Source organism: Hirundo rustica, chromosome 12, assembly GCF_015227805.2.
Source record: "Hirundo rustica isolate bHirRus1 chromosome 12, bHirRus1.pri.v3, whole genome shotgun sequence".
NCBI lineage: Eukaryota > Metazoa > Chordata > Aves > Passeriformes > Hirundinidae > Hirundo > Hirundo rustica.
In genome coordinates this window covers 9,052,416-9,078,676 of record NC_053461.1, presented here as the reverse complement: position 1 = coordinate 9,078,676, position 26,261 = coordinate 9,052,416, and the positions used below count along the sequence as shown (strand labels likewise).

General features: G+C 50.3%; 1 protein-coding gene and 1 long non-coding RNA gene across 6 annotated transcripts; one reads left to right on the top strand and one right to left on the bottom strand.

The window, feature by feature from the left end:
• Positions 1-6,271: 6,271 nt before the first annotated feature.
• Positions 6,272-24,817, bottom strand: RPN1 (ribophorin I). 5 transcript variants are annotated; one of them, XM_058422198.1, is made up of 11 exons: positions 24,519-24,796; positions 23,655-23,719; positions 22,184-22,490; positions 21,715-21,924; positions 20,575-20,767; positions 20,151-20,250; positions 19,747-19,885; positions 19,457-19,576; positions 18,734-18,979; positions 17,589-17,802; positions 6,272-6,294 (listed from the first exon to the last, which is right to left on the bottom strand). In XM_058422198.1, exons 1-10 carry the CDS (start codon positions 24,744-24,746, stop codon positions 17,620-17,622), a joined length of 1,791 nt encoding a protein of 596 aa, XP_058278181.1. In that variant the 5' UTR covers positions 24,747-24,796; the 3' UTR covers positions 6,272-6,294; positions 17,589-17,619. The 5 variants fall into 5 exon arrangements, with proteins under 5 accessions (XP_058278181.1, XP_039932067.1, XP_039932068.1 ...); XM_040076133.2 differs by lacking the exon at positions 6,272-6,294 and adding an exon at positions 13,446-13,957 and having other exon boundaries at positions 24,519-24,807; XM_040076134.2 differs by lacking the exon at positions 6,272-6,294 and adding an exon at positions 17,202-17,484 and having other exon boundaries at positions 24,519-24,817.
• Positions 7,339-11,691, top strand: LOC120758177 (uncharacterized). Its single transcript, XR_005702794.2, has 3 exons — positions 7,339-7,545; positions 7,947-8,270; positions 9,087-11,691. It is a non-coding gene; the product is annotated as an uncharacterized LOC120758177 (long non-coding RNA).
• Positions 24,818-26,261: the final 1,444 nt, after the last annotated feature.

Sequence of the window (26,261 nt, the reverse complement as noted above, 5' to 3'; positions counted from 1 at the left end):
TGTCCCAGGTAGGTGCTGTTAGGCTGGATCTCAGCTGTAGACTCCCCTGTGATCCCTGTGCTGGGTAACCCTCCAAAGTTTCCTGATCCTCTTTTTAACCTGTCCAGTGAATTGAGAGGTTTGCTGATAACAGAGATTGTGTTGATCATAATTTCTGGAAGCTGGAGCATCCTCTGGGATGGTGCCCCAACCTTGATGGTCAGGAATAAATGGATAAATGGGCTTTTCAGTGGAATTGTGTAGGAGTGACTACCACTCTGAAGGCAGCTCAGGTAGAGCTTAGGGACTTTTCCTGTTCTAGTCTGTTACCAGAACTTCAAAGGCTCAAAACTTAATTTCTTTTTGCATGGGAGTGGAAGGAGATGGGCAGAGAGTGGAAAGTCACCCAGTGGTGGGAAGCATTAAAGAGGGGTGAGCAGAGGGGTGCTCCCCACCCATCCTATATGCTCTGGAAAAAACCTGCTCCCCAGGTAGAGGAGGAAACTGGTGGTGATGATGTGCTCTGGATGTAACTGTGCAATCAGGGAGGCTATTTATAGGTCACTAAATGATTAAAGCAGCCACAGCAGGAGGAAATTACTTTCAGGAGAGACAGAAAACCACACTGCCCAGTCAGCTTTGGAGGGGTCTCAGGAGAGCAGAAAGTCCTGAAAGAATCAAAACCCCTTTGAAAGAGGCATTTCTCTGCCATGGTGCCTGACTTGGGATATGGCCTGGAGAGAAGTTGCCCACCTGCCTGTGTTGTTTTTGGGGACCCTGGGATATGGCAGGTCTGGGAAGCCTCTGGAGATGCTGGTAGCTGTACTCAGTGCTGGGATATGAGATGGAGCTTTTGGCTCTCCCTGTAACCATCCCTCAACAAACTTATTATCTCTTCTGAGCTCCATTTAAAAGACTTCATCCCCAGGAGGGGCTCTCAGGATTAATTAATTAAAAGCTGACAGCAGCTCAGAGAATGCCTTAAATGCCAGTTGATGTCTTTTCAGGCAGGATGGGGTTTTTTATTACTTTTTTTGTTTGACTCCTTGAGAGACATAGATTCCTTCCACTCAGAGGCTGACCTCACAGTTAGCCATTGGGCTACTCAAGCCAGAGCATCTCAAATGCAGCTTTTCCTTCCAGCCAGTAAGACGCCAAGTTGATCTCAAGAATAAACCTGGGCACTGTCCTGTGCTGCGACAAGGGAAGAGCATGTTTCCTGGATGTCCTGAAGTGAGATCCCAGCCTGCAGGGATGAGTAGTGGGGAGCTGGTCCTGCATGCTGAGGCTGCCTGAGGCAAGTGTGCTGAGCTGGTGAGAGCTGCAGGAATGTCTCCAAGTCTGCTCATTTGGAAATGGTGCTCTTTTCAACGGTTCTGTTATCAGATGGAGCATTTCCTTCATCAGTGTTAATATCCATGTAGTGAAACAATGAAAGGGCTTCCTATCAGTTCCAAATAGGACGTGAAAAGCTCTCAGCGTTAAGAGTAGAGGATGCTGGAATAGGGCAATGGGAAACGCCTGAGTCACTGAAATGCCTCTTTGATTCCATGAGGCTGATGCGTTCAAAAGGGAAGAAAAAAATAGAAGGAGAGAGCAGAGCTAGTTAATGATCTGAGGGACAGAGAACAGGAAGGGGCAGCAATTGCAGCGTGGGCTCTGCAGAGGAGAGGCAGGAGGATGTCTGGCAAAGGCTTTGAAAAGTGGAGAGTACAGCACAGAACTGAGCAGAGCTAGCTACCTAGTTTGTTTTCAGAAAGGGGGAAGGCATGATGGAGAAATCCTTTTCCAGCCTAACCCTGTACCCCTTATCCTGTTGCCACTTGGCCAGTGTGTGGCAGCCCAATGTGGGATCAATGAACTTCAAAACAAACTTTCAAATCACTGTGATTTAATGGTGCCCAAAGAACTGCAGATTTGGAGTATGGGAAGGGAAATACTGCATTGCAAAGCATCCAAAGCCACAAGCCCACTGCTCAGAGGATCTGATCCTTTCCATCATCTCTTGTCCCAAGTGGGGGACATGCACAGCCGCTTGTGCCAGAGCTGTACCTGCAGGCAGAGGGAGGGATTTGCTGAGGCTGGGCAGCACCTGCTATCCTGGGGCAGAATGAGCAGGATATCCTGAGCCCACAGAAATCTCTGGCCTGGAGTGAGGCAGGCAGCCAGAGCAACACACTTTCTGCTCTTTGCTGTGACTGAAGGTCTCCCTACCTGTCCCCACTGGCCAGATGTAAATCTCAAGGCCACCAAACAAACACTGGGACTGTGATCTGCCAGGTCAGAAGCTGCAGGCAGAGTTTTTGTTGTTACAGGAAGAGCCGCAAATATTCAAACATAACCTGTTTTCTCTCTCTGTTTGCAAACCAAGCCCAGCTGCCCGCAGGCAACCAGCCTACTGGGCATAATGGCAACTGCTTCACTGCTGTCCCAGGGGAAATTCCTCAATGGAATGAGTTGGAAACTGAAGAGGATGAGGACAGACTTGTTCCTTCATGGTGGTAAGAACCCTTAGCCCTGCAAAGCTCAGTAAAGAGAAAACCACACAGAAGCAGGTTTCTCTCCACCCTGAGAAATACCACGGTGGGCTGTATCCACGGCTGCTCCTTGAGCAGAGTGATGGAGCAGTGCACATCCAAAATCACTCCTCTCCTGGCTGCATGGCCACAGGTGGGATGTGTAGAGGTGTGCAGGGCTCCCTGTGAGCCTGCTTTTCAGGGGTGTGTTCTGTCCCTCATCGTGGCTTTCCCAGGAGATTCACCTATCTCCCTGCTTCCCTCACTCCAGCCCAGCCCCAGGGAGATCCATCTCTGGGTGATGTGCAGCACATGCCATCCCACCACAGCTCCCATTCCCACACAGGACAGGGCTGCCCTTTATGAAGGGCAAGGGGGGAGGCGATGAAAAGCCAGGGGAAGACACACAAAGGCTGGAGGGAGCCCAGCGCCAGGGGCGGGGGCAGCTGGGGAAGGCTCACACACAAAGGGCCGTCCTGTCTTCACACCTGCAGGGCGGCCGGGCGCTGACAGGGGTAATGGCACCACTGACAGGGGTTTGTCGCTGGCAGGCAGTGGTGAGGCACTTCAAATAAAGGCAAGCGGCGTGGTGACAGGAGACAGGGGCTTGACTGCAGAGGGGAAGGCAGCTGTTGTGGGCATGGGCTGGGGATAGGGACGGGTGGAGGTCGGGCTTCTTCTGTGTCTCTGCATGTTCAAGCCTGGACAGTAATTTGATGTGAATCCACAGCCACGTTGTGCCCTTGGGTTTCTGTCTCATATCTGGGGCACATTTACACCCAGGACTGCAAGTGGGGCTGGGGTTCTCTGAGAACCAGTGGTGCAGAGTTCAGGTGGGTGCTCAGCAATGTTTTGTCCCTACCACACATGGGTGAGTTTGAGCATGGGATTTGAGCGTGAGTTTGAGGCTTATCACCAGAGGGGGATAAGCCTCAGCTACCAGCCGTTTCCTTGCAGCGTGCACTAAATCTCACCACTTCTAACCCCAAAATACCAATGTAGCCCAGCACTGTGTCTTGCTCCCCAGGAACTGGGAGTCTGGTGCTGTGGGACTGCTTCCTCTCACTGGGGCAAACATCTCTTGGGTCCTGCTCCCTTCTGCCTATTGTCACCAGTGTGAGGATGCCTTTGGCCACTTCTCACACATTCCCCCGTGTGTGGGGTTGAGCAGAGATCAGGGATGCTGGAGAAGGAGGGTCCTTGCGTTAGACAGCAGGCTGTAGATGTGAACAACTTTCGTGTGCCTTTGAACAGCTTGGCGCCTCGGGGGCGCCAGGCAGTTGCGAAAAGCGGGCGGATGGTGCCCTCCGGCGGCCCAGGGGCCGGGCTCGCCGCCAGCCCGGAGTACAGCTGCTGCCGAGGGCGCCCAGGTTCTGGGCCAGCGAACTGGGACGTGGCTTCTGTTCTTTTAGTTTGTAGGGGTGCTTTCCCCCCTCTGGTCTCAGCTTTTCCCTGACTTCCCATTGGCTGAACTCCCCTTCCTGTCCCTCAGCCCGGGGAAATGTTGTGTGGGCATCAAGCTGCTCCTATGCTGTGGGACCAGACCCCTCCCTGGAGAGGAGCCATAGGGTCCCTGCAGCCCCAGCCTCTGAATCGTCCTCAGGATCCTGAGCCTGGCCGGCTCCCACTCAAGGAGTGTTAACAGACCTTGTCTTTAGGTTCAGGAAATCTGGCAATTATCTGGTCCAGGGTGGGCAGTGAAGGAGCTGTGAAGAGGTGGGGTGACCCTAAGAGCCTGGTGGGATGGACACCCTGGCATAGGCTCTGTTTGGTGTTTGGGTGTCCCCATTGTGGCTGCTAGCACACCTGGCTTGAGCCCTGAGTGGGCCTCAGAGTGTCTCTTTCCTGTCCCAGCTGTAAAGGGCTGGGTCCCTGACAGTTTTCCTGTTTGGGTTACACCCCACTGTTTCCCAGCAGCCTGTCACTCGCAGGTTGGGTGAGGAGGTCAGCTCCCCTCCTGCTGGCACCAGCGGCATTCCCCAGGCCTCTTACAGGAGGAATGGAGGAATATTTGGGCTGGGCAAATTGCCCCAGAGCCTCTTGAAAGGCTTTCTGAGCCACTGGCCCTTGGGTCTCTGTGGAAGGCATGTCCCAGTGGTGGCTTGGAGGAGCCCTTCCCCTCCAACTGGATCTGCTGCAGTAGGGGAGAGGGGGGCGGGGTTGGGGCAATGGGTGCCCAGAGCCCCCTCCAACAGGCTATGCTGGCTTGGCCAGATGCTCGCACCAGGCCAGCAGTGACAGATGTCTCCTGGAGCTGTCACAGGATGACAAAAGAGGACAGAGGCTCCTAGCCCTGTCCCACAGATGGGCTGAGGCAAGGCTGCCTTCAAAGCAAAGTGTGCATGTTCCCCAGCCTGCTGGGATTACAAAGTTAAGGGCTGGCATTGTTTTCCCAGTTTAAGAGGGGATGGATCCAGGCAGGATTAGTCTGGCAAAACTTCCCAATGTGCTCAAAGGGGCACAATAGGACCTTGAAGAGAAGAAGCTGCACTGATGACAGGCAGAGGGACGTCTCTCAGCAGCCTCTGCCTCCTGACACAGGCAGGATACGCTTGGAGCAAGTGCTACTGCTTTGTGGCTCTGTCTCTGACAGGACACCCTTCCAGTGTGCTGCAGGACCCCCCAGCACCAGTGGTACTGGGGGCAGGCAAACAGGGCACAGACCTCTCCTCAGGGGAGAGACGAGAGGAGAGAGGGTGGTGATCTGAGTACCTCTCTGCTGCTGACAGTCCAGGTCCCCACTGCAAGCCCCTGGAGGTCTGTGCTGCCCATCAGTTATTGATGACAGGGGTGAGCCCTTTGCCCTGGCAATGTCTGTTCCCAGAGGATGAAGCTACCTGTATTTTGGGCCAGATGTTTGCTTTTCTATTTCTTGGTTGTATAAATTATATTTGACTCAAGAGGAATGAAATTCACTGGACAGGGGGACTCTGACAATACCTTGGAGCAGAGGGAGTCCACTGTGGTCAACAGCTTTTTCCCAGAGCATCTGTACTACACAAGGCCATCACTGCCATCTAGGAGCTCTGGAGACCCCTGGGTTGATGGGACATGTTTGGTGGCAGCAGAAGAGCCTGGGAGAAGTGGGGATAAGCAGGTAAACAGCTTAAGTGTGCATAGTGGGGTTTTTTGTTTGTTTTTTAATCATTTGCAATCAGGTGCAATTAGAAATAAAACGTGGAGAGCCACAATACACCTGACTTCCTGAGTTGCTGCTCCCCAGGGCTTTCTTGCACAGCAACACACATCAGCACTGCAAGGGCTGCTCTTGTGCAGTTGTGGAAAGCATGGTCACAAGGGCACTAGCAGCCTATGCAGGCAGCCAGCACTGAGGTAGCACCTTCTGCCTGAAAATGGTCCTCTGGGGGCATGGGCAGGGGGCTAAACCTTCTCAGGGGGCTTTGGGCAGGGGTCAGGTTGTCTTGGTTTTGAAAGACTGTTGTCTGCCAAGGAAAGCTAGAGCCTCCCTTGGAACGGAGAATGTAAACCCCTCTCTCCAAATTATTATAATTTTACAATTAGGGGCTTTCAGGCAAAGATATGGGAATAAGAGTAACAGTTCTTTACTAGGAATATTAAAAAAAAAAAAAAAAAAAAAAAAAAAAGAAAATAAAAATGTAGTAGTACAAAAAAAGAAACAAGCAACCAAACAAAAATCCTTTAAAACCCTCACAGGGTCAGGGTGTTGGAAGCAGTCCAAATAAGTCCTCCTGGAGTAACAGATGTGGTCCTCTGGAGTAGAGATGGTCCTGTAGAAAGCCCAGTGGTGACGAGATGGGTCTGGTCTTCCCCTGGGAATCTAGTGGAAAAAAATTGATACTTTGTGTCCTTCAGTCCCAGTTTTTATCTAGTTAGGAACAGCTGACTCCTCCCCCACTGGGTGCAGCATCTCACAATGGGATGATTGAATGTGTCATGTCATTGGTGGGCCCTAATGGCCCATTTTCAGAAGACGTCCCCCTGGAGGACGGAGGGGTGGTGAAACAGACAAGAAACTGCCCACTAGGTTTTAATGGCTGGGCCATTATCAGAAGGCATCTGCCCCCCTCCCCCCTGGCGTTACAAGAGAAGTATAAAACATCTCCAAAAAAACAGCTTTTAACAGATGAAATAGAATACAAATTTTTAGGATACATAATCCAAGACACAGGTGGACTGGATGCAGCTCCAGGAGCAAAGCTGCAGGAAGGGTATTGCACACAGGGTGTTGTTTCCCTGAGCAGGGAAATGTCCTGAGCAGGCACTGAGCAGGGGGGAACCTGTGTCCATACATGGAATACTCCCAGGCTGCTCTCCTGCTCTGTGCAGGGCCTTTTGTGCCTGCTCCATCATGTTCCTTCTTATGAGATTATTGCTGACGTCACCAGAAGCCAAATCTAAGTGAGTAGAAACATGTACCTGAACAGAGCTGCAGAGGTCAGCAAAGAAGTGCCAGGGGCATTTACTGCAGCACAAGCAGCTGCTCTCTCAGTCAGCTGCAGTGATTGCCTGGTCTACTTGTTGAAACCACAGCCTGGCAGCGCCAGCTTTTGTTGGTCTGTGATAACTTATTAGCTCTGATAACTCATTAAGCAGCAGGGAACTTGACCGCGTGCCATCATCTGCCCGGGCCTGCTCTGCCAGCATGGGTCATGCATGGGCTTGGCACAATCCTGCTCTGCAACACCTTGCACCTGCTAAAGGCAAGTGCCACAGGTGCACCCAAACTGCCACTGCAGAGCATCTGCCATGCTCACAGCCTGCCACGTGCTCAGGCAGTGCAATTGCAAACGAGACTGAGAACCGAAGAAGCTCAACACACCTCAAACTTCTTATCTACCTAGCCTCAGGATGACTGGCCTGGAGCAGAGACACCAGACTTGGGTTGGGCTCTCTTTGGGGTGGCTTTGGGGGTTCTTGCTGTCAGCATGGTCTCTTGGAGCAGCTGGAACATCCGTTAGGCTGCATGGGTCTGACATGCCGTGTTTGTGAAACCCGCTGCATTTGCGGTTGACCAGAGTGCTGAAATAAGCCCGTCCGGAATTGGTATACTGCTCTGTATCCTGATGTGGTAAGCAGCTCTGACTGGTGAGGGTGGGGGCAGTTCCACTGGGGTGACTGGTGGCAGCAGGACTGCAGGAGCTTGGCAGCACCGGCATGGGGACTCCACACATATGCTCCACCAGTGCCCGGAAAGCTCAGCCAGGCACTAACGGAACTGTGATAAAAAATGAATGTGACCAGGACAGCAGTGCAGGAGAGATTAATGTCAGATTGTCAGAGGGGAGGAAACTGAGGCAGAGAGCATTCAAACAGATACTGGAGCACACTGTGGGGGGAGAGGAGGGGAAGGGAGTAGATTCTGCATCCCCCCCTACAGCTTTTGAGAAGAGAGGAAGGGACAAAGGGTTTTCCTGAAGTGTGTCTATCACGCTTGTCAGCCCTGTTCTGCAAATTCTCCCACGTCTACAGGTGGGGGACCTGCCCCTCTATACCAGCCTGAACAGGAACATCAGCACTGCTCGCTGCCTGAGACTTTAATGTACATCTTCTCTGGGTCTCTGCCCAGGCTGGGTTTGGTCTGCTGCCTACCAGCAAAGCTTTGAGTGTGATGGGAGCACTCTCTGCTGCAAGAAGGTGCTTTTCCATGGCTGTGTAAGGAGCAAAGCTCCCCTTGTCACTGGTATCAGCTGCTGTAGCCTTGCTCACGTTGCCAGAGAAAGACTGGTTATCCTGTATCTCTCCCACTGCCCGGTCCACAGCTTCTTCAGGACTCCACAGCTTCCAACCATGCAGGTACAAGAGCGTCTCAGAGGCCTCCTTTACTCCACTGCCTTTAGTGCACTGTTTTTCCCTCTGCCCTCCTTGCTGCTCTGTATGATGACATGCTCTTTCCCACCTGAATGAGAAAATCCATGTCCTAACCCAGCTTCCAGCGCCTCACCTTCCCTCCCCATTCCCATCTGTGCCCTGGGCACTTTGTATGTGTCTCCCAAAAAAGTATCCAAGCCCCTTAACACCTGCCTATGGTTTCATGCCAAACAAAAGTCTCATTGGGATAAACTGGAGAAAAAACAGCCCCAAAGCAAGGCTTAAATAAGGAGTCACAGTAGCTGGGATCCCGTGGGGCTATGTCCACCCTACTCACAGCTTTGCCCTATCTCCCGCCTTCATCCTTCGTATTTCTGCCCTGCATCCTTCTCTGCATGCCGAGCCTGGGGTTTAGCTCTGTGCTGTGCCAGCCTGGCCAGCAATATCCCTCGAAAAGCCAGCCCAGAGTGGGCGGAGGCAGGGGAACCAGGCTGTCCCTTTGTCCCCGCGCGGGAAGAGTGCAGGCTTGCAGGGACCCCTGGTGGCGGCCAGGAGCCAGGGAACTTTGGGGGTAGCCCTGCGCCCCGCGGAGCTGGAGAATGCCTACGTCTTGAGGGCTGCCAGGCTGGAATCTTAGAGCAAGGAGGAGGCTCCTACCTACAGCATCCCCCGAGCAGCGGCAGCTGCAAGAAGAAGGGGAACCAAGGACTTTTTTCTCCCCTGGGCTGGATGAAGAGTCAGGGTGAGGCACTTTCAATCTCAGTCCCTTTCTAATCGGATTTGTGTCTTCCCTCCTCGCAGGTCTGCCGGGGAGTGGGTAGAGGGGCCGACTGCAAACACATGCTCCTGTGCCAGCCGAGCTATTGCAAAGGTGATGCTTGCTCCTGCCTGTGAGGCTGGACGTGGGCAGTGCCAGAGTGGGAGCTGACAGTCCTGGGTACAGATAGCAGGGGTGGGTGACAAAATCTTCTGTGACCAGTCAGGGGTAAATCATGCAGGAGCAAGGGGTGAAGTGCCTGTCTGGGCTGCCTTGTTCCCACGCTATATGCATTGGGTATCCAGGGATGCTGAATACATATGATAAAAATTGAAGTCCACTTGCAAGTCATCAGTAAAGTGTAAGGATAACAAATTTTGGCAATAGAATTGTTGCTAGTTCAAAAAGCTGCCATGTGAAGGTGCCCTGTGGCACAGCCCAACCAAAAGGTAGCAAAAGCTGCTGCCTGTTCTAAATCTCTGGCACAGGAATGTCCCAAGGTGGAGGTTACACCCAATCTTGCGGGCACAGCTGACCTAGGACCCCGCATGGGCCATGCAAGCAGAGGCAAGAGGCACTGCGGGTGCAGGAACCAGCAGGGATGGGGTGAGAAGGGAGGGTAGGCAGGGTGCAAGCCCAGCTCTCTGCTCCTGGGATGGGCATTCTCCTGTGTTCCTGGCTCCTGTGGCTGCTGCCCATGCTCTGCTCCTATCACTCACAGAGGTGGTGCTGTTCACAGGTTACTCTCAGACTGTTAACTGGGATAGAGCTAGGAGGTTTTTGCATCCACCCACCTGCTGGAGAGCTGCAGCCTCATTCAGAACTGAGTGTCATTCATTTATCTGGATGATGAGGAATCCTTCAACCCCTGTAGTTTTGTCCCACAAGCTCCTTCTCAAGCAAGCCAAGTGTTCTGTATCCCAAACAGCACCCCCTCATATGAAGGACCAATCTATCAAGGACTCTCAGCTGGGATGCTCACTCTGATGTTCTGGTTGTATTATTTCTTTTTAGCCTTAGCACCTCAGTAATTCACCTGCCCAGAGCTGGTACTCACTTCCTCAGCACACACCTTGTCCCTGCTAACACACATCATGTGGATGTGCTCTTTCACCACCAGCTTCTCTAAATGCTCCTCATCATCCCTCCCTGAATGCCTTGAGATTGTATAATCTCCCTGGGTGCCAAACAGGCACACAAGACACCACACAAGTGTGTTGGTGTGTACATTGAGCAGCAGAGAAATGTGGTTTTGGCTGCCTGGGACCCTGAGCAGCTGGATCTCGCTGAGGACACTGTCCTGCCTTTTAGCGGCAGCAGCCCTGGGGGCTGGCTCTGAGATCCTCACTGTCATTTCCTTCACCAGTCCCTTTTTCTCTTTGCATAGCAGGTTTACCAAAGAGGTGCCAAGCATTACCATCACCTTCCCCCATCCTTGTTCAGAACAATTGCCACTGTGATGCTGCTCTGTGGGTGATGAGCATGAATATTTCACCATGGGAGGGTATGTGGTTAGCCATCATCTCTGGACTTTGGTCCAAGCCTAGCAAGCCCTGGACCGCTCCATTCAGGATCAATTCAAAAGTAAGAGGGCAAGAAGTACCCATGGTCTTCTTGCTTGTGTACCTGGCTGAGAGTAAAATGTCCTAATGGCAAGCTCCAGGCAGAGCCTTACTTGCACAGCCACTCAGGAGCCTAATACAGTCAGGAACTCTGAAGGATGGGGGGAAACCACCAGGTTGTGTGTCCAGCAGCTGGATGTGGCAGGGTATAGTGGTCAGAGACACAATGACATGGAGGCAGCCAGCAGAGCCTGCATGCCGAAGCAAACATCTCCCCTCAGTGAGGAGGGGCCCAACACACTGTGCTGTGTGGCTCCTGCTTTAGCTGTGAGCTCACAGCTTCTCTGCTCCCTACCTCTGTGCTCTCCGAGGTGTTGGGGGCAGCTCCTCTCTTTTGAGTTCCCATGATGTGCAGAACTCAAGAGACGTGGGATACTCCTGGGTCACTCTTTGCTGGGGTTGGCTTTCTCCAAGCGGTGCTGTTAGGCTGAGGCAGTTGCATCCCTGCTGGCCAAGTGATGCCCCTGCACCTCTTGGCTGTGTCTCGTGAACCACTGCCATGCTCAGCCCTCACATCCCCATGGAGAAGAATGGATGCTCCTCATCATCTTTGGAGCCCCTGGCATGGCAGAGGCTTCAGGTTGGGCACTACAGAGAGCCACACAAGTGACATAAATGGAGGACATCCCCTGACACCAGAGCCATCAAAGCTGGGTCTGCCATGGCAGGCAAGGCCCACACTGACCCTTGGGTGCTCCTCCAGCTTCAGTGTGCATGACTACTGTCTTTGGGAGGAGGAGGAAGCTCAACAGTGAAAGTTGGAGCCCTGCACAAGATGGGGCAGTGGGGCTGAGAAGGGAGGATGGGGATCCCAGCGAGCCCACCCTGGCCCCAGTGGGGTGGGCTGCCTTGGCTGTGCCTCAAAACACTGGAGCAGCCCCAGAGGAGCTCCCTGTGCCCTGAGGACGTTTTCTGTTTGCTGCCCATGCTGAAGCACTGGCCCTTCAACCGCCACCAGTCCTCTGCTTCCGGCAGGGGCTCCCGCCCGGAGCCCCCCTGCATTATCAGCTCACCAGATGCCTTTTTCAGGATACTGTGGTAAAACTGTGCTGGGCAGGCGCTGTCATTTGGGGTTTTCTCTCATGTCAGCTTTGAAGACAAATTGGACAAAGAGAAGCAAGAGGGGGAAAAGAAAAAATAATAAATTTAAGCAAAAAAAAAAAAAAAAAAAAAAAAAAAAAAAAAAAAAAAAGAAAAAGAAAGAAAAAGAAAGAATGAATGATGTTCATCTCCATCTTAGGCCTGAGCTGACCCATGTGCTAGTGTAGCAATGGGTCCCCCAAGTGGTGTGGCCAGCAGTGGCCAGAGACAGGGCAGGTGGGGGTATCCAGTATGGCAGTGCCACTCCCCTGGCACTGTCGGCCTCTAGTGGCAGTGAAGGCAGGGAGGTGCCATTGCAGTACTCTGGGCCTCACAGGCCCCACCAGAAGATCCATGGGGACCTTCTCCCATCCCTCTGAGCACTGCCGCCCACTGAGACACGGTCATCATCCCAATGCTGCTGCTGGTAGGACATGGTCCCCTTCTGGGACACTGCCCACCTTGCACCAGTGAGGGAGCAGGTGCTGGGAAAGAAGGTATGGAGATATCCCTTACCCTTTGGCCAGAAGCAGCTCAAACTGGCTAAACCAGTCTCTGGGTCTGGTCCAAAGCCATCAGATGGTGCTGAGCAGCTGACACACTTGGTAAACTGGGAACCAGGCAGCATTACTAGGGGTGGAGGGAGGGAAATGGTGAAACAGTAGGTGGGTAGTCTGTCTTTCTGTGGAGCTTGGCAGGGAATGTTCACCATGTCTGCCATAGGGATAGGGTACCCAAAGTTGTGGGTCCCTGCAGGAATGGTCCATGGACAGACCACGGATGCTGTTGACCCTGAGAACTTGCTCAAACTCCCTGTGCTGGTGCAGGGTGTACACAGGTGTGATGAGGGTGTGCTCCCAGAGGCTGTAATGCAGCAGGCAGCATTAAAATAAGACTGCTTGCATGGTGCTTAGCATGTGCTCCAGCTCTGCTTCCTGCTGAAGTGGCAGGGTCAGGTCAACTGGAAGAGATGTTGCTAAACCAGGTGTGCTTTTGCATGAGCTCCCGCAAGATGTACAGAGACATGGCAGCCATAGAGCCAACCACAGACCTGCAGGATTTGCTCTGAGGTAAGCCCAGTGATTTTCTTTTGTTGGATGAAAAATAAATAGAAAGTGTGGTTGGTCCCTGTCAAGCAGAGGGGAAGGTGTCAGCATGGGGAAGGGAGAAAGAGTCAATGAGTTTTCCCCACCCATAGAGGATGGATAAGGGGCTGGCTAGGGCCAGAGGCTGTGGATGGGAGTTACCATGCACCTATTATAAAACCTGAGTTTCCTTCCAGCCCTTGACGTCAAGCATCCACTGGAGGATGGGTTGGGCCTCCTGGGCTGGTCTTCAGTTACAGATTTTCCCTTGGCAGATTGTAAACGAGAAGTCAAAGACAGAAAAGCTCTTCTCTGGCTGCTCAGGACCCCCAGGAGAAGCTGTGGGTGTGGGTATCATCCTGGTGAGCAGGGGAGGTGTGGGAAGGTGGTGGGAGCAATGAGATGCCCATGCAAGGCAGGTAGCTATGCTGTGCTGGGATCTGAAATCATGGCTGCTCGCTTTCACCGGCAAATCTTGCATTTGTGTGGTTTCCTTTTCCTTCTGCTCCATACACTTTTTTCTTCTCTGCATTTGCTCCTTTTGCTGCGGAGCCAAATTTCAGCCCTTCCAACCTTTTGGTTCCAAAACTAAACAAAACTAAACAGGAACAAAACTAAACACGAACTCCCAGAAGGGCTCAGATTTAATTAGATGTGAGATGTTATCTGCTGGAGGGTCTCAAATGCTCCTATACTTGAGCTTTTCCTTCTGCTGTTCTGCATATCCCCTGGCAGATGACTCCCAACTCCTAACAACCTCCCCAGGCTATTTTCTCTGAGCAAGATCACTTTCAAGCAAGATCAGCAAGATCTCTGAGCAAGTGAACTTTCTAGCTCAGAAAAGCTTCTGTGAAGAGCAGCAGAGACAGTCCTTCAGCAGCTCCCACCTCTCTTGAAGGCCTGGCTATGTTTGAAGGCAGCAGGAAAATGGAGATGGTCAGTCTCAGTCAGCCTGGGATTCCCCCTGCCCACAGGTCTCAGGTTTAGATGGCCATGAGTGGCTAAAAGGAAGTGGAGCCCTTGTGCCTGGATTCCCTGGTGGCAGTGCCTACATCGCTGCCCAAGGTTGGCTGTGATGCTTTGGGAAACTGCTGGCTCCAGTTCCTCACAGTTGATGACCTGCCAAACCTGCAAGAAAAAACGGATATCCTCGCAAAGCAGCCGCTGGACTTCAGGGAGATCCCAAAGCCAGCCAAAAATGGTGCTGGCAAGGCTAGCCCTGGCCAGCCCTGGTGGCAGAAGCCAGCAGGGTAACAGTGGCTGGAGGAATAAAGCAAGCCCCACCTGAACTACACGGACGAGAGACCAAGCTCCCTGACAGCTCCATCTGAGCTGCTTTGCAGTAGCTCCTTCCTGTCCTCAGTGGGCACCTTGGGTTACACATCTGACAAGGAGCATTACGTGGGTATGTCATGGAGTCTCAGCAGGGAGATCAACTGGAAACTATTTGGATGTATTTACAGCTTGTAAAACCCAACCATAGGAGAGATTTTGAAATAAGGTCCCCTAGAGCCCTCACAGCAGATGGGGAAGACAGCAGATGAACAGATGACCACCTTCCTGACCCAATGACCTTCATCCCTTCCCCAACCCCATGGACTGAAGCTGCTCCCTTTAAATCTGGCAGAGACAAACAGCTACAGCCGTAATTGGTCCATTTGCTGCCATTAGGTGTTGCTCCTCTGCCCGTCCCCTGGCTCCTGCAGATCCTAAACTCCTGGTAGGTGGTGTGGTTTTTCCCTTTTTTGTAATTTATTCACAGTAGTAAATTTGCAGGAATCCAGAAATGGCTCAGGTTTCTAGGTCACTCTGCTGCTGTGTCTGTTAAAAGGTTCCCTCACCTATGTGCTGCTGCAGGAGCAGCACTGGGGCAGAAGGGGCTCAGGGAGCAGTGTGGGAGGCATGTTCCCACAGGGAGGGTGGCAGAAAGGAGCTGTTTGGAGAGGAGTGAGGCATCACTTCATAACTGGCTGTTTTATTCTCGGCCTCAGGAACTGAGGCAGCTCTCCTTGGGGACCAGAGGCCTTTCTAGCTGAAGCTGCATGCATTAATCCTATTTATAGCTGCTGTCTTTGCAGATGCGGTTTCCATTAACAAGCAGTATCTGAACCTGCCCGGTAGCTGTGTGGGCTGAGATGTATGTCGATTGATTAGATCCCCTTGGGATAGAAAGACACAGGCACTATCAACCCCACAGGGATTAGTAGCAGGCACAAACTCCACTGTACCCACGGGGGTCTGAGCTGTGGGTTCAGCCAGGCTTAAGTGGTATCTGGGAGAGAAGGGTGGCACAGCTTTTCCTCTGCTGCAGGAATGGAAGGTTAAGGGTATCTTTGGGATCACCATTTTGATCCCTCCTCTTATCCTCTGGACCTACTTGCTTTGGCTGGGTCCAACAGGCAGCTCTTGTCTGGGTTGAATGCACCTGGTACTCCCTGACTCTGGTGTGTGCTCTGGCTTGATGGATTAATGAGAATTTATTTGATTTTAGCTATTTGCAGCTGGTCAGGCACAACTCACTGTCTCAGGGCTCCTCACAGCAGCGGGACAGTGAACACACAGGCAGGGATTTAGGCTTCCTCACTCTGCTACCAGGTGATGTTTGTGGGCATGGGACAGAGCTGGTACGTGGTAACAATATGGTAGTGGGTGCCTGGGCTCAGGCCTGCTGCAAAACATTTCTGACTAAAAAACCACTTTGGAAGCTGAGTTGTCTTGGGCAGAGGGCTTTCCAACTAACTGCATCCTCTGTAGGAGAAAAGTATCCCAGGAGAGGATAAAGACAACTGTTATCTCAGCTAAAAGGGGCTAGTAAGGAGCAGAGACCTGGGCTATGCAGGTCCAGGACAGAGGGAGAGCAGCCTGGCAAAGGGCTGAAAAGTGTCTGGCTGCTTGTGCATACCCAAGCACAGGACTTGCAGGCAGCACAGAGCCATAGGGGCTGTTTGCCTCAAGTCTCACAGGGTGCCAGAGGTATTGTGGCAAACCTTCACTCCCCAGCACAGTCACATTTGACACTAATCTCCTCATGAGGCACTGTTCTGTGGGGCAACAATGTGCTTTGCCTGGTCTGCAGGCAACCTCCAGACTCTCTACAGAGTCTGCTTCACACAGAAAGCTGCAGGTGCCCAGTGGAGAGGGCTACACACCACTTACCACCAGCTGCAATTCAGGGCAAAGAGAGGGACACACAGCCCCTTCTGTATTTTTTTTCTGTATGAGGAACTCTAACCCCTTTGATACAAACAACTATACCAGGCAAAGGCAGTAGGGGAAAAACCATATTGCTGCCTCTGCAGTCACATCTGGGGTATTCAACTGAGGCAAAGATGCACAGGAAAAAGTCTTAGGAGACTGATACTAGCAGGGGATTGCATACACCCCCCCAAGGTATCTAACTGTAAGGACCTACATGGACAGCACATGGGACGCAGGGACTTTTGTCACATGCAGCACACAGTAAGAGGATGGCAGGAGGGGCTCTGTTGTTATTCTCCCTAAGCGTGTAGGTGCATGCACAGCCTTGGGTGTTGGGGGTTAAGTTCTCCTATAGAATTTTTCCCCCCCATAAGTTGCTAAGAGACTAAATACTGATGCTTAAAGGGTACTTGACCCACACAAAAGTAGATCACTTAGTTTGGGGGGGGGGGGTGGGGAAAGGAAAGGCTCCGGGAGCTAAGGGTGGTTTCTTCAGCTCTCCGTTTCGGAAGGGCCGGTCGGTCGACTGATGGCTGCGTGAGGACTCCACTGTTGATGGAGGGTCCAGTCTTGGGAATTCTATCATCCGCTGGAGCGCCCAGGAATTCGGAGCCCCTCGCCTGCCCTGCTGGAGCTGGGTCAGCCTCATCCAGCGGTCGCGGCTTCTTCAGCACTGCTCACTTTGCCTGCTGGGACACCCCCGCTCTGCCTGCCAGGACAACCCACCATTTCCAGCCACCAGCCCCGGAGTTTTTCGGCTTGGTGCTCTCAGGGTCCCAGGAAATCAGACTGCCCGGGGCTTGTGAGACAAAGTCCCTAGGCGTTCTTGGTTCTGTTTATTATTATTTTTGTTTGTTTGTCCTGTTATATTTACTAATAAAGGACTGTTATTCCTTTCCCCATAGCTCTGACTGAAAAGCCTTTTTAATCTTCTAAATTATAGTAACTTGGAGGGCAGGGATTGGAATTCCCCATTCCTAAGAGGGCCCGCCTCTCCCTAGCAGATACCTGTCTTTTCAAACCAAGACATTGGGGAAAAAGGGCTTTGCTCAGGGCACACAGCTGACAGGAAGCAAGAGTAGTCAGGGCTGAACTCCGTTCCACAGGAAACTGCACTGCCTGGCTGTGAGCAGGATGGGGCCACCTCCCCCCCCAGTCCAGCACAACACATACATGCAAGACAGTGACTGTTTTATTTCCAAGTAGAACAAAGGTATCTTTTATCCTTCCCAGAGCTGAGACATTCAGCTTTGCCATGAGTGTGTCTGTGCTCAGACTGGCTCCTTGTGTGCGCTTACTCAGAGCACATCTATACAGGGCAAACCAAAAGCAGGAGTCTGTTTCATAACTTGGCTGAGTCTCACCTCTGGTAAAGAAATCCCATTACCCAGTGAAACATGATGGCATGGTTCCTTGCACAGCATGTGCTGCTGAACAGACAGGCTCCATAGAAAAATCTAAAACCAAAATGTACTTTCAGACATTCCACATCAACTTTTCCCCTAATTTTGCTGGGAGTGAGTTTCAGCTTAAAGTATATCACTCTCATCTCCTTTCATACCTCTCCCCTCTGTGTAGCTGCTAAAGCAGAGTTACAGCGCATCAAGGATGTTGTCGATTTTGGAGACCAAGTCCTGGCGCTTGGTGGAATGCACCTTCTCGTTCTCGATGTACGTGTCCTTCTTGAGCTTGCCTGCCACCAGTCGCTCCGCCTCTACTGACGACTTCAGGACCAGTTCCTTTACTTGGCCATCCAGCTTCTGAATCTCACTTACCTGTCAGGGTGACAAACCAAGGGAGTGTTAGAAAAGACAAAACAAAACAACAAAATCCCCACAGTGAAGCTGGAATAGAAGAGACGGCAGATGATAGCAAAAGATGAAGTCAGTGCTAAGTAGAAACATCTCCAATCCCTGAATGTTGCCTCCTGAGCCATCACATTATGAGGTAACTAAACACATGAATGGTTAACTAAGGAGTGCAGATAAAAGGGGCCCCAAGAACCCAGGAGCCTTACTGGAGACTGCTAAAGAGTACTTAATGATGGATTTCAAAGGCTTCAAGCTAAATCACAGCTCTGACAACTGGAAGCTGTGTCCCTACAGTTAATGTTCAATGGTGTGAGTGGCAGGTCTGCAATAACAGAGCTACTCTTTGAGTTTAAGAACAGATTAACGAAGGTGGCTGTTGGCTAAATGGACCTTAGAGACTAAAGCATCCCTCCTTTGTTGTTAAGTGCCTGTTTCACGTAAGTGTTAAAATATATTGAAGGGAAGGATAGTGGATGCGTGCTCATTGTGCCAAGGCTTTCAACACAGTAGCACAAAACACCCCCAAAGGAGCATCATGTTACCAAAATTCTGTCAGCATCAAATGCAAATGCGCAAGAAAATAAGAGGAAGAGATTTTGGGTTGAGTGGTGTGATTAGTGAAGTTAGAACTGTTAATGTGTTGATAGTTTCCATTTTTGCTTAAGTGTCACTGCCATGAGCTCAATGAGAAGCATCAGGATTGTGTTACAGGGCTGCATAACTGAGATTACTGCAAAAATAACACTTTTCACATGCCCTTGCAGAGATCAAGCCATTTTCATAGGAAAAAACCCAACCTATACTAGCTGCAAACACTAAAACCCCAATTAAAACTCCTTTATACTTGACAAAGCCAAGAAAAATAGAGCTTATAAAATAAATTTGTATTTCTTACTTTATCACATAAGTCGGAGCCTTCTGTCTTCAGTTTAGACTGCAGAGAGGCTATTTCATTTGTCAGGGCTTTGTGCTCCATCTCCAAAGACTTTTTGCCACTGTTCAGGGTGGAGATATCCCGTGACTGCTTGTATTTATTCACTGCTTCATCAAAGTGACGGTACAGCCCAAGCCTCTTGTTCACCAGAGTAAGCACCTGCTCTGTGATGCAGGCAACCTTCATCCTGGCTTCAGCAGCTGGATCCTGCAAGAGGACAGGAGGGAAAATCAAAGCAGTCATATCTTTGACCTGCCACATGCCATGCCTGCAGTCTGCCACAGGACTGCTATAAAAACTGTTCCCTTAGCATTTAAGTCAACTGATAGTAATTAGGTAAATGGTTCAAGTGCTGATTAGGGGAAGCACCTTTCAGCACTCAGTCGAGCCCAACAAATAGTTTAACAGAGAAAACACTGCCGAGGGAGAACTGCAGACATCCCTTCTTCTCAGGGGGATTCCTTTTTATGCAGCAAGCAAAACTCTTTCACAAAGTTAGCTTTATAACACCAGATCAGGCCTACAGGTGTACCAGTGCTCAGGCTGAAGAAAAACAGGACTTTAAACAACCAGTAAAACACTGGAATGGTAGAAACATCCAGCAAGAATTATTGGTATGAAAAATCGCCATTCAACAGCTGAGAAATCTGCTTATATTCCCATAGGGCTCTTCATCCTTCATACCTTAGTGATAGAGAAATCCAGCCTGACATAGACAATCACAGTGAAGAACAAGATGTAAAAGGCTCCAACCACCAAGAGAGGCTCTTGCAGCATCAGCATTTTGTTGAAGGTGTAATGAACCTACAAGAGAAGTTCCAAACACTGAGCAGTATCCCATGCTACTGCAGGGTTAATGCCTCTCCTCAGGCAGCAGCAGAAAGCACCCAAGTAGTCCAACAATTGTTTATTTCTTAGGTGTTTTGACCAAGCTGCTGAATTCATATGCACAACTGCTTAGAGGCCACACTCACCACGATGTCCTGGATGTGCTGCTCCACCAGGTTGCTCTTATGTGCCACAATAACAGGACGTCCAAAAGTGTCCAGGTATGTGTAATGAAGCTCGTCCAAGGCACGATTGATTTCATAGGGACTCTCCACATGAATACTCCTGTGGATAAAACCAGAGTCCCATATTACTCTGTGGTGTCTGAGATGATGTAATCCAGGGACTTGTCTGGGCAATTGTAGCCTCTAGCACAAGGTAAATTATGCAGGTTAAACAATGCTCTACAAGGAAGCAAAATTGTGTTCCAAGATCTCCACACGCCGAGTCATAGTTTTGATTCACTGTCCCCAGACCATTAGAGCAGACTGGAGAATTGCCACCAACACAGCACTGTCTGTAGTACCAAGCCAGGAGGAATCACACTTACTTGGCTCCTTCTGGCAAGACAATCTTGACAGTCAGAGAGTCTGTAACTTGCTCATCAAACACATGGTCAACAAACCTCATCTTCAGGGCATACTGATCACCTAAGAGTGCAGAGCAGAGAGTAGTTACAGTTCCTCAGAGAACAAGGGACAGTCTTGAAGCTCAGCTCCCACCCAGGGCAGGAGCATAATTTACATGGATAATTGTGCAGCAGGGGGCACTAGCTTACTCAGATATATTTTAACCAGATGTCTATAAAAACCTGAAGGAAGCACAAAAAAGGTGGATCTGCATATTCTAGAAAAAATATTTGGCAACTGTTGTTGCTAAGATCTGGTGTACCAGCTTTCAATTCTTTTCTGTACGGCAACTACCTTTAAACACACAGGAGGACGTTTTTTATTCCCTTCCCCTCAGCCACCCACCAAGACTGTAGAGGTACTCGTAGCTTGGCAGGTTATAGCCAATGATGTAATGGGTTTTCCAGCCCCCAAAAAGTGGGAATCGGGGACGGATCTCCATCTCCACAGAGTCGTCCAGAACAAGAAGGTGGCTGGTGGAGATGTTGCCAATTTCATCTCTGTAATAGACGTCCTGAGCAGCAGCTGGGAGAATGGTCTGTAAGGAGAGAAGCAGCAGTGAGTGCATCAGAGGGGAGTTACTTCCAGTGAAACTGGCAAAACCCATAAAGGCTAGTAAGCATTGAGAAACTGTGCTCCCACATGAGACAGGACAAAATTGCACTGAGTGGTAAAACTGTGCTACTATAAGCAATCCCACAAGTGGCTGCCAGCACTAAAATCACTTGGCATCCAAATGCATGTGCCTTCTCCAGCTGAGTTTCAAACTCCCCAGACAGCAAGGGATCTCATCACGCCCACCAGGACAGCAACTCCCTTTTCACTCCAATTTGCTGCCCCAGCTGACTGGGCCTGCTGGCTTTACACTCAACAAAATGAGATTTCTGTTTGGCTGCACCATCCTAAAGAATTACAACAACCAATCCTGGAGGCTACAAGCAATGAGAAAGGTTTTGGTTCAGATGAGAAAATGTAATACTTTTTACATCTGTCTAGGAGAGCCACAGCTTTAGTTCTTGTTGAGTGCTTTGTGAGCAAGGAATGAATGGGTGAATTTCCAGTTAATACTGTTCAACATGAGGAGGATATGAGAGGCAACTCTGAAAATAAGGGGGTGGGGACAGAATGAATGGTCCTTGCACAGTGGAAAACCCAAAGCAGAGCTCTCAATACAGTGGTAAAGGATTCAGAGGGTCCCTGAGACTGGAGGGATGGGAGTGTGGAGAAACACTTCCTGCCCTGGTACACAAAGCCTGTTAAACCAGCAAATGCAATAAACGGTATAACCGCCTAATGCTGCTTCCAAAAGCTATTCCTATCCAGCACAAGCTTTATCTGAAAACAGACCAGAGTTTTAATATTCACTTATTACTGGGGTATGGTTACCAAACAAAAGGCAAAGGACAACTGCATTGTTTTTTTCCTCTGGGGATCTAAGAAAGGGAGAAGAGACAGTTATAAAAAACACATATACAAAATGTCAACCTTAAAAGATTTGACAGAAGAGATCCCACTGTCTGGCTGTCTCTGGTAGTCGTATCTGGAAAAAGGCCCTTTCAGCACTGCTCCTGTGTGCTTTAAATCAACAGTCTCTTCAACCGCAATGTTACCCCAGTGAGAAACCTCAATGACTCGTGTCATGCTGGTGATGGTCAGAAATGGACTGTTATTTTCATAGTGCACCTTCAGAGTGTCCTAATGAGGGAAAAAAATAGATAAACGGTTAGATCTTAAGTAAGGAGCAAGCTCCCCTCACAATGATCCACTCCACGTGCCACAGAGAACTCTCCCTGGCAGACGCCCATGTTCTTGGCCTGCACACAGTCTAACTCATGGCTGACCTGTGAATCCTATGTGAAAGCCTCTGCTTCCCACTCTCCAGTCTCTGAAACACATCTTCCATATCTGGAAGATGCTCTCTGCAGACACACAACCCCTTTGCACAGAAATTTACCTGGCTGTATGGAGGGATGTCATTGAAGGGGCCATATTCAATCATGTCCTCAGTGCGGGAAGGGTTGCCCAGCTTGGTGTAACTCTCCAAGTTCCTGGAGGCCAGTTTGACACGGGTTGTTTGGGTCTTGGTGACATATGGTGAGTAAAAATAGTGATTTCCTTCAAAGACCACAAACTGCTTCTCACTTTGGGTGATGTGGGTGGGATAAGGCTGTAAGACGTGTGTGAAAACCATTTCAACAGAGACACGGACCTTAGCTCCTGGGGCCAAAGGAGATGGCAGCTTCACTGAGAAGAATTTCCCACTGGAAGGGAGAAGAACAGGTAAGTTATGTGGGACCTCCCTTAAGAGAGCATTCAGATCCACCCACGGCAACATCCCCTGTGGACAGGCAACCATGTATCACATCCGTAATGTGTGATTTGGGCAGGTATTTTACTCGCTCCTCCATAGAAACGTCTTCTCCCAGCAGGTGTGATTACTGTGCTGCAGAAGTAGCACAGGCTGAACTACGCCCAGGCATAATTACAGTCCTTGCTTCACAAAAAAACACCTAGTTACCTTTTTGGAAGCGGAATGGTGACTCCTCCCTAATCTGGCACTTACAAAGTTTCAGCAAGAGTTTTTTCCATTCTTCTCCAGATGACAGAAATTATCTTTATCACAGGAAGCATGGGTACAGGTGCAGAAGACAAATCACAAGCATCTTAAGCACCTGTTCCCACAAAATCTGTTCATTCTCAGATTTTTGCCCACAGGATCTGAAATTAAGGAATGGCCAGAATGGGAGCAAGGTTTTGGACTGAGGTTCTACAGAATGGATAGAGACTCCATCACATCTGTAAGGATTCACTGGACAGACCGAGGTGATGCCAGAAGCAAACAAACTTCATGGTGGGCCAAGGGCAGGATCACATGGGACATCCAAGCATGTCAGAAGCCAAGATCTACCCAGGCAACTTAACTCCACAGCTACTGTACTCTTAGAACACAGCTGCACTGTGCTTTTGAGCTACTTTACAGGCACTGCTCATCTCTCAGCTCTTATGGCTCAGAAAACCTGTCTGCAGCATCTACATAATATTCCAAGCTTGGCAGTACAGAGCCTGATGCAAACAGTAGCATCCTCTCTCCCAGGAGCAGGAAGAGCCTGTACTGGGCCATGGTACCTAGTGCTCTGTGGTGCTCTACACACAGCCACAGGGTATTAAACTCTCTGTAGCCACCATTGCCAACAGTCTGAGAGCTCAAAATGGAGTCATGGGTAAAAGCATGATCAAATGCTTCTCTTACTTGGTGTCCCAGGGGGCCAGGGCACTGAGTACAAGAGACTGGGCACTGCTGAGGAAGAAAACCCTCGTGATCTCTAGGTAATGGAACTGGGGTAGTATCTCTGCTTCACTGCGAGGAAAATTATGAACCACCCCATGCACAGCTCTAGGTATTGACCTTAGAGGGTGATACTCACCTTTTGCCCTTAACTTTAGTCTCTTTCACTTCCAAGGTGTTCTCTTCCTCTTCATCACCTTTCACCTGTTCCCAAACAACATACGGGATCAGTGTGCTGCTATTTAAAAGACTTAACACATGGAGGACGAGTCTGTACAGTCCCTGTAAGGAGTTTTTAAGGGGTATGTCTCCCAGAAAGTACAAGCTTATATATAACTAAATTAGCAAGAAAAAAAAATATTTAAAGGCCCTTTCATAACGTTGTTCACAAATACAAACAGCAGTGTAGACAAGTCTGCAAGAACAGATACTGGAGGTTTCTGGTAACTCTCATGTTCCCTCTGCCTAATTCCAAAGCCAGCACAGTCACTATAACTTGCACAAATGAAAATATTGATCCAATTTTTTATGATTTCCCTAGTGACTGGGGAGTGAGCAGGCCACGGGGAATACAGCTTGACCAGTTGAGGTATAATACAGAACCCTATATACAGATATACTACGAAGCACTGTATGTACCTCTCTCTAGTGGATGTAGAGTTTATCTGAAGTGACAATACTTCTGGGGCTAGGACAGAAGTACTGTCCTATTGCTCCTCCGACCCTCCGGTGGCTAAGGGCCGGGTCCTCGCCCCAGCACTGCCTGTAGCTGCTAGACCTGCTTCGTGCTGACGGCGACCCCAGCCGAGACGCCGTTAATCATCTCCCAGGCCTCTCACCTCCGCCCTCACCCGCGACACACACCCCCCATTCCCGGCCGCCTGCAGAATCCGGGAGCGGCGCTGAGGGCCCGGCAGTGCCGACGTGTCCCTTCGGGCGCAGGGCCGGGCAGCGCCCGCAGCATCCCCGAACGCGGTGCTCGTTGCCTACTCCCTACACTCACCTGCACGCCCAGGTGGGCCAGGCGGGGCTCCAGCCCGGGCTCCAGAGCCAGCAGGAAAGCGGAGGCGGCTGCGCCGCCGGGTGCGTTGGCAAGGCTGAGATCGGCCGAGATCTTAGCCAGGTGCGTGCTGAGGTCCAGCGAGCGCCGCACCTCGTCCAGCACTATACTGGCATTGGCCCCGGCGGCCGCAAGGAAGAGGAGCAGCAGGCGGCACGGCAGCTCCGCCATGGCCAGCACACCGCGCGGGGAGTGCACAAGATGGCGGCGCCCGCGCTGTACGGGCACGGCAAAAGATGGCGGCGCCCACTGGGGGAGGAGACTCGCGATGGCGGCGCCCAACGGCGCTGGAGGTCCGGCCCCCTCTCCTCCCCCGCTTCTGCGGTGATTGAAGAGAGAAACTGGGCGAGCTCTTCCAATGTTCGGGGGTGATTTTGGCTGCGCGCAGTTTCGGTGCTTCCGGGCGCCCCGGCTTTGTCGGCGAATTTGGGTGTTCCCGTGGGGCGCTGGGCCCGCGCCCTTGCTGAGCTCCCACGCCTGGGCAGGCTTTAGGGCTAGTCAAGCGCTGCTTGTTTAGCCCTTGTGAAAAATGCCAATCACTTGTTTTAAAAGTTTAATAGTAATAACATGGTTATAAAAATAGAATTAGAGTAATAAAAAAAGAACAATTAGGGTTAGGACAATATGAGACAATAAAAACAAAGTAACAGACGTCTGGGTGCCTTCCCGGGCAAAAAGCTCTGAAGAAGGACCCCCGTTAACAAAGGATTATCTCTTAAAAGCAATAGTCTTTTGACTATTCATACACTTCATACATGATGCATAAATTCCATTCAAACAAAAATTTGTCTCTGGTTAGTGTCACTTTTCCCCCTTAATCTCTATGGCATTGTTAGGAAAATTAATCCACGAACACCAGAGGTTTATGAGCAAAAAGGAGGCAGAGGAGTCCTTTTACTTTATTCGAATAAAGGGAGAGGCCATGGGGCATTTCCCCTGGAGTCTCTCAGTTTTTCAGATGATGCAGCCTCCTTTTTATCCTAATTTCCCGGCCGCATTTCCCTCTCTCTTTCCCCATTGGCTGAGGTACTTGAGAGGTACAGACTTCCCGAAATGCCTAAGATCTCAGATTCCCCTTTTAATGTATTGATTTATTAAAGAAATATGGGTATTGATCTAGTATCGATACCCAACTGTGATGGACAAAAACTCTCTAACAGTTTAAAGTTAGAAAGTGTATGTTTATTACGGCCGGGCAGCACGCGGGATATTTCCCTAATTCGCACTGCGAAATTCACAGGTAATTACAAAGTCTTTTATTTACAAAAGTGTTGAATATCCAAAATACAAATGCATATTCATACCCCTGTCACCTCCCATTCCTCGCTTCATATGCTAATTGACAAAAAGGCTATTAAGCATGCGTACTTTGTTTCTTAAAATGAGTCGGGGGTCTATTTTGGGGAGGGGTCACCTAAAATGAGGAAGTAAGATGAGTCTTCCTCGTCCTGACCTTTTTACCTTTTCAATGCATTCGTGACAAATGATTCCTTGGTAGAACTTACAGTTTCCTGTGTTCAATGGGTCCTTTAAGCAGGAAATCTGCAGCTATCTTATGTCCTATTTACCACATTTTGTTTTTCATTACAAGGACAACTACATAAACATAAACCTGACAAGAAATGAGTTACAAGATCCGGGGTAGCTTATCTAAGATCCGGCTTCTGTTAACTGCGAACAAAGATT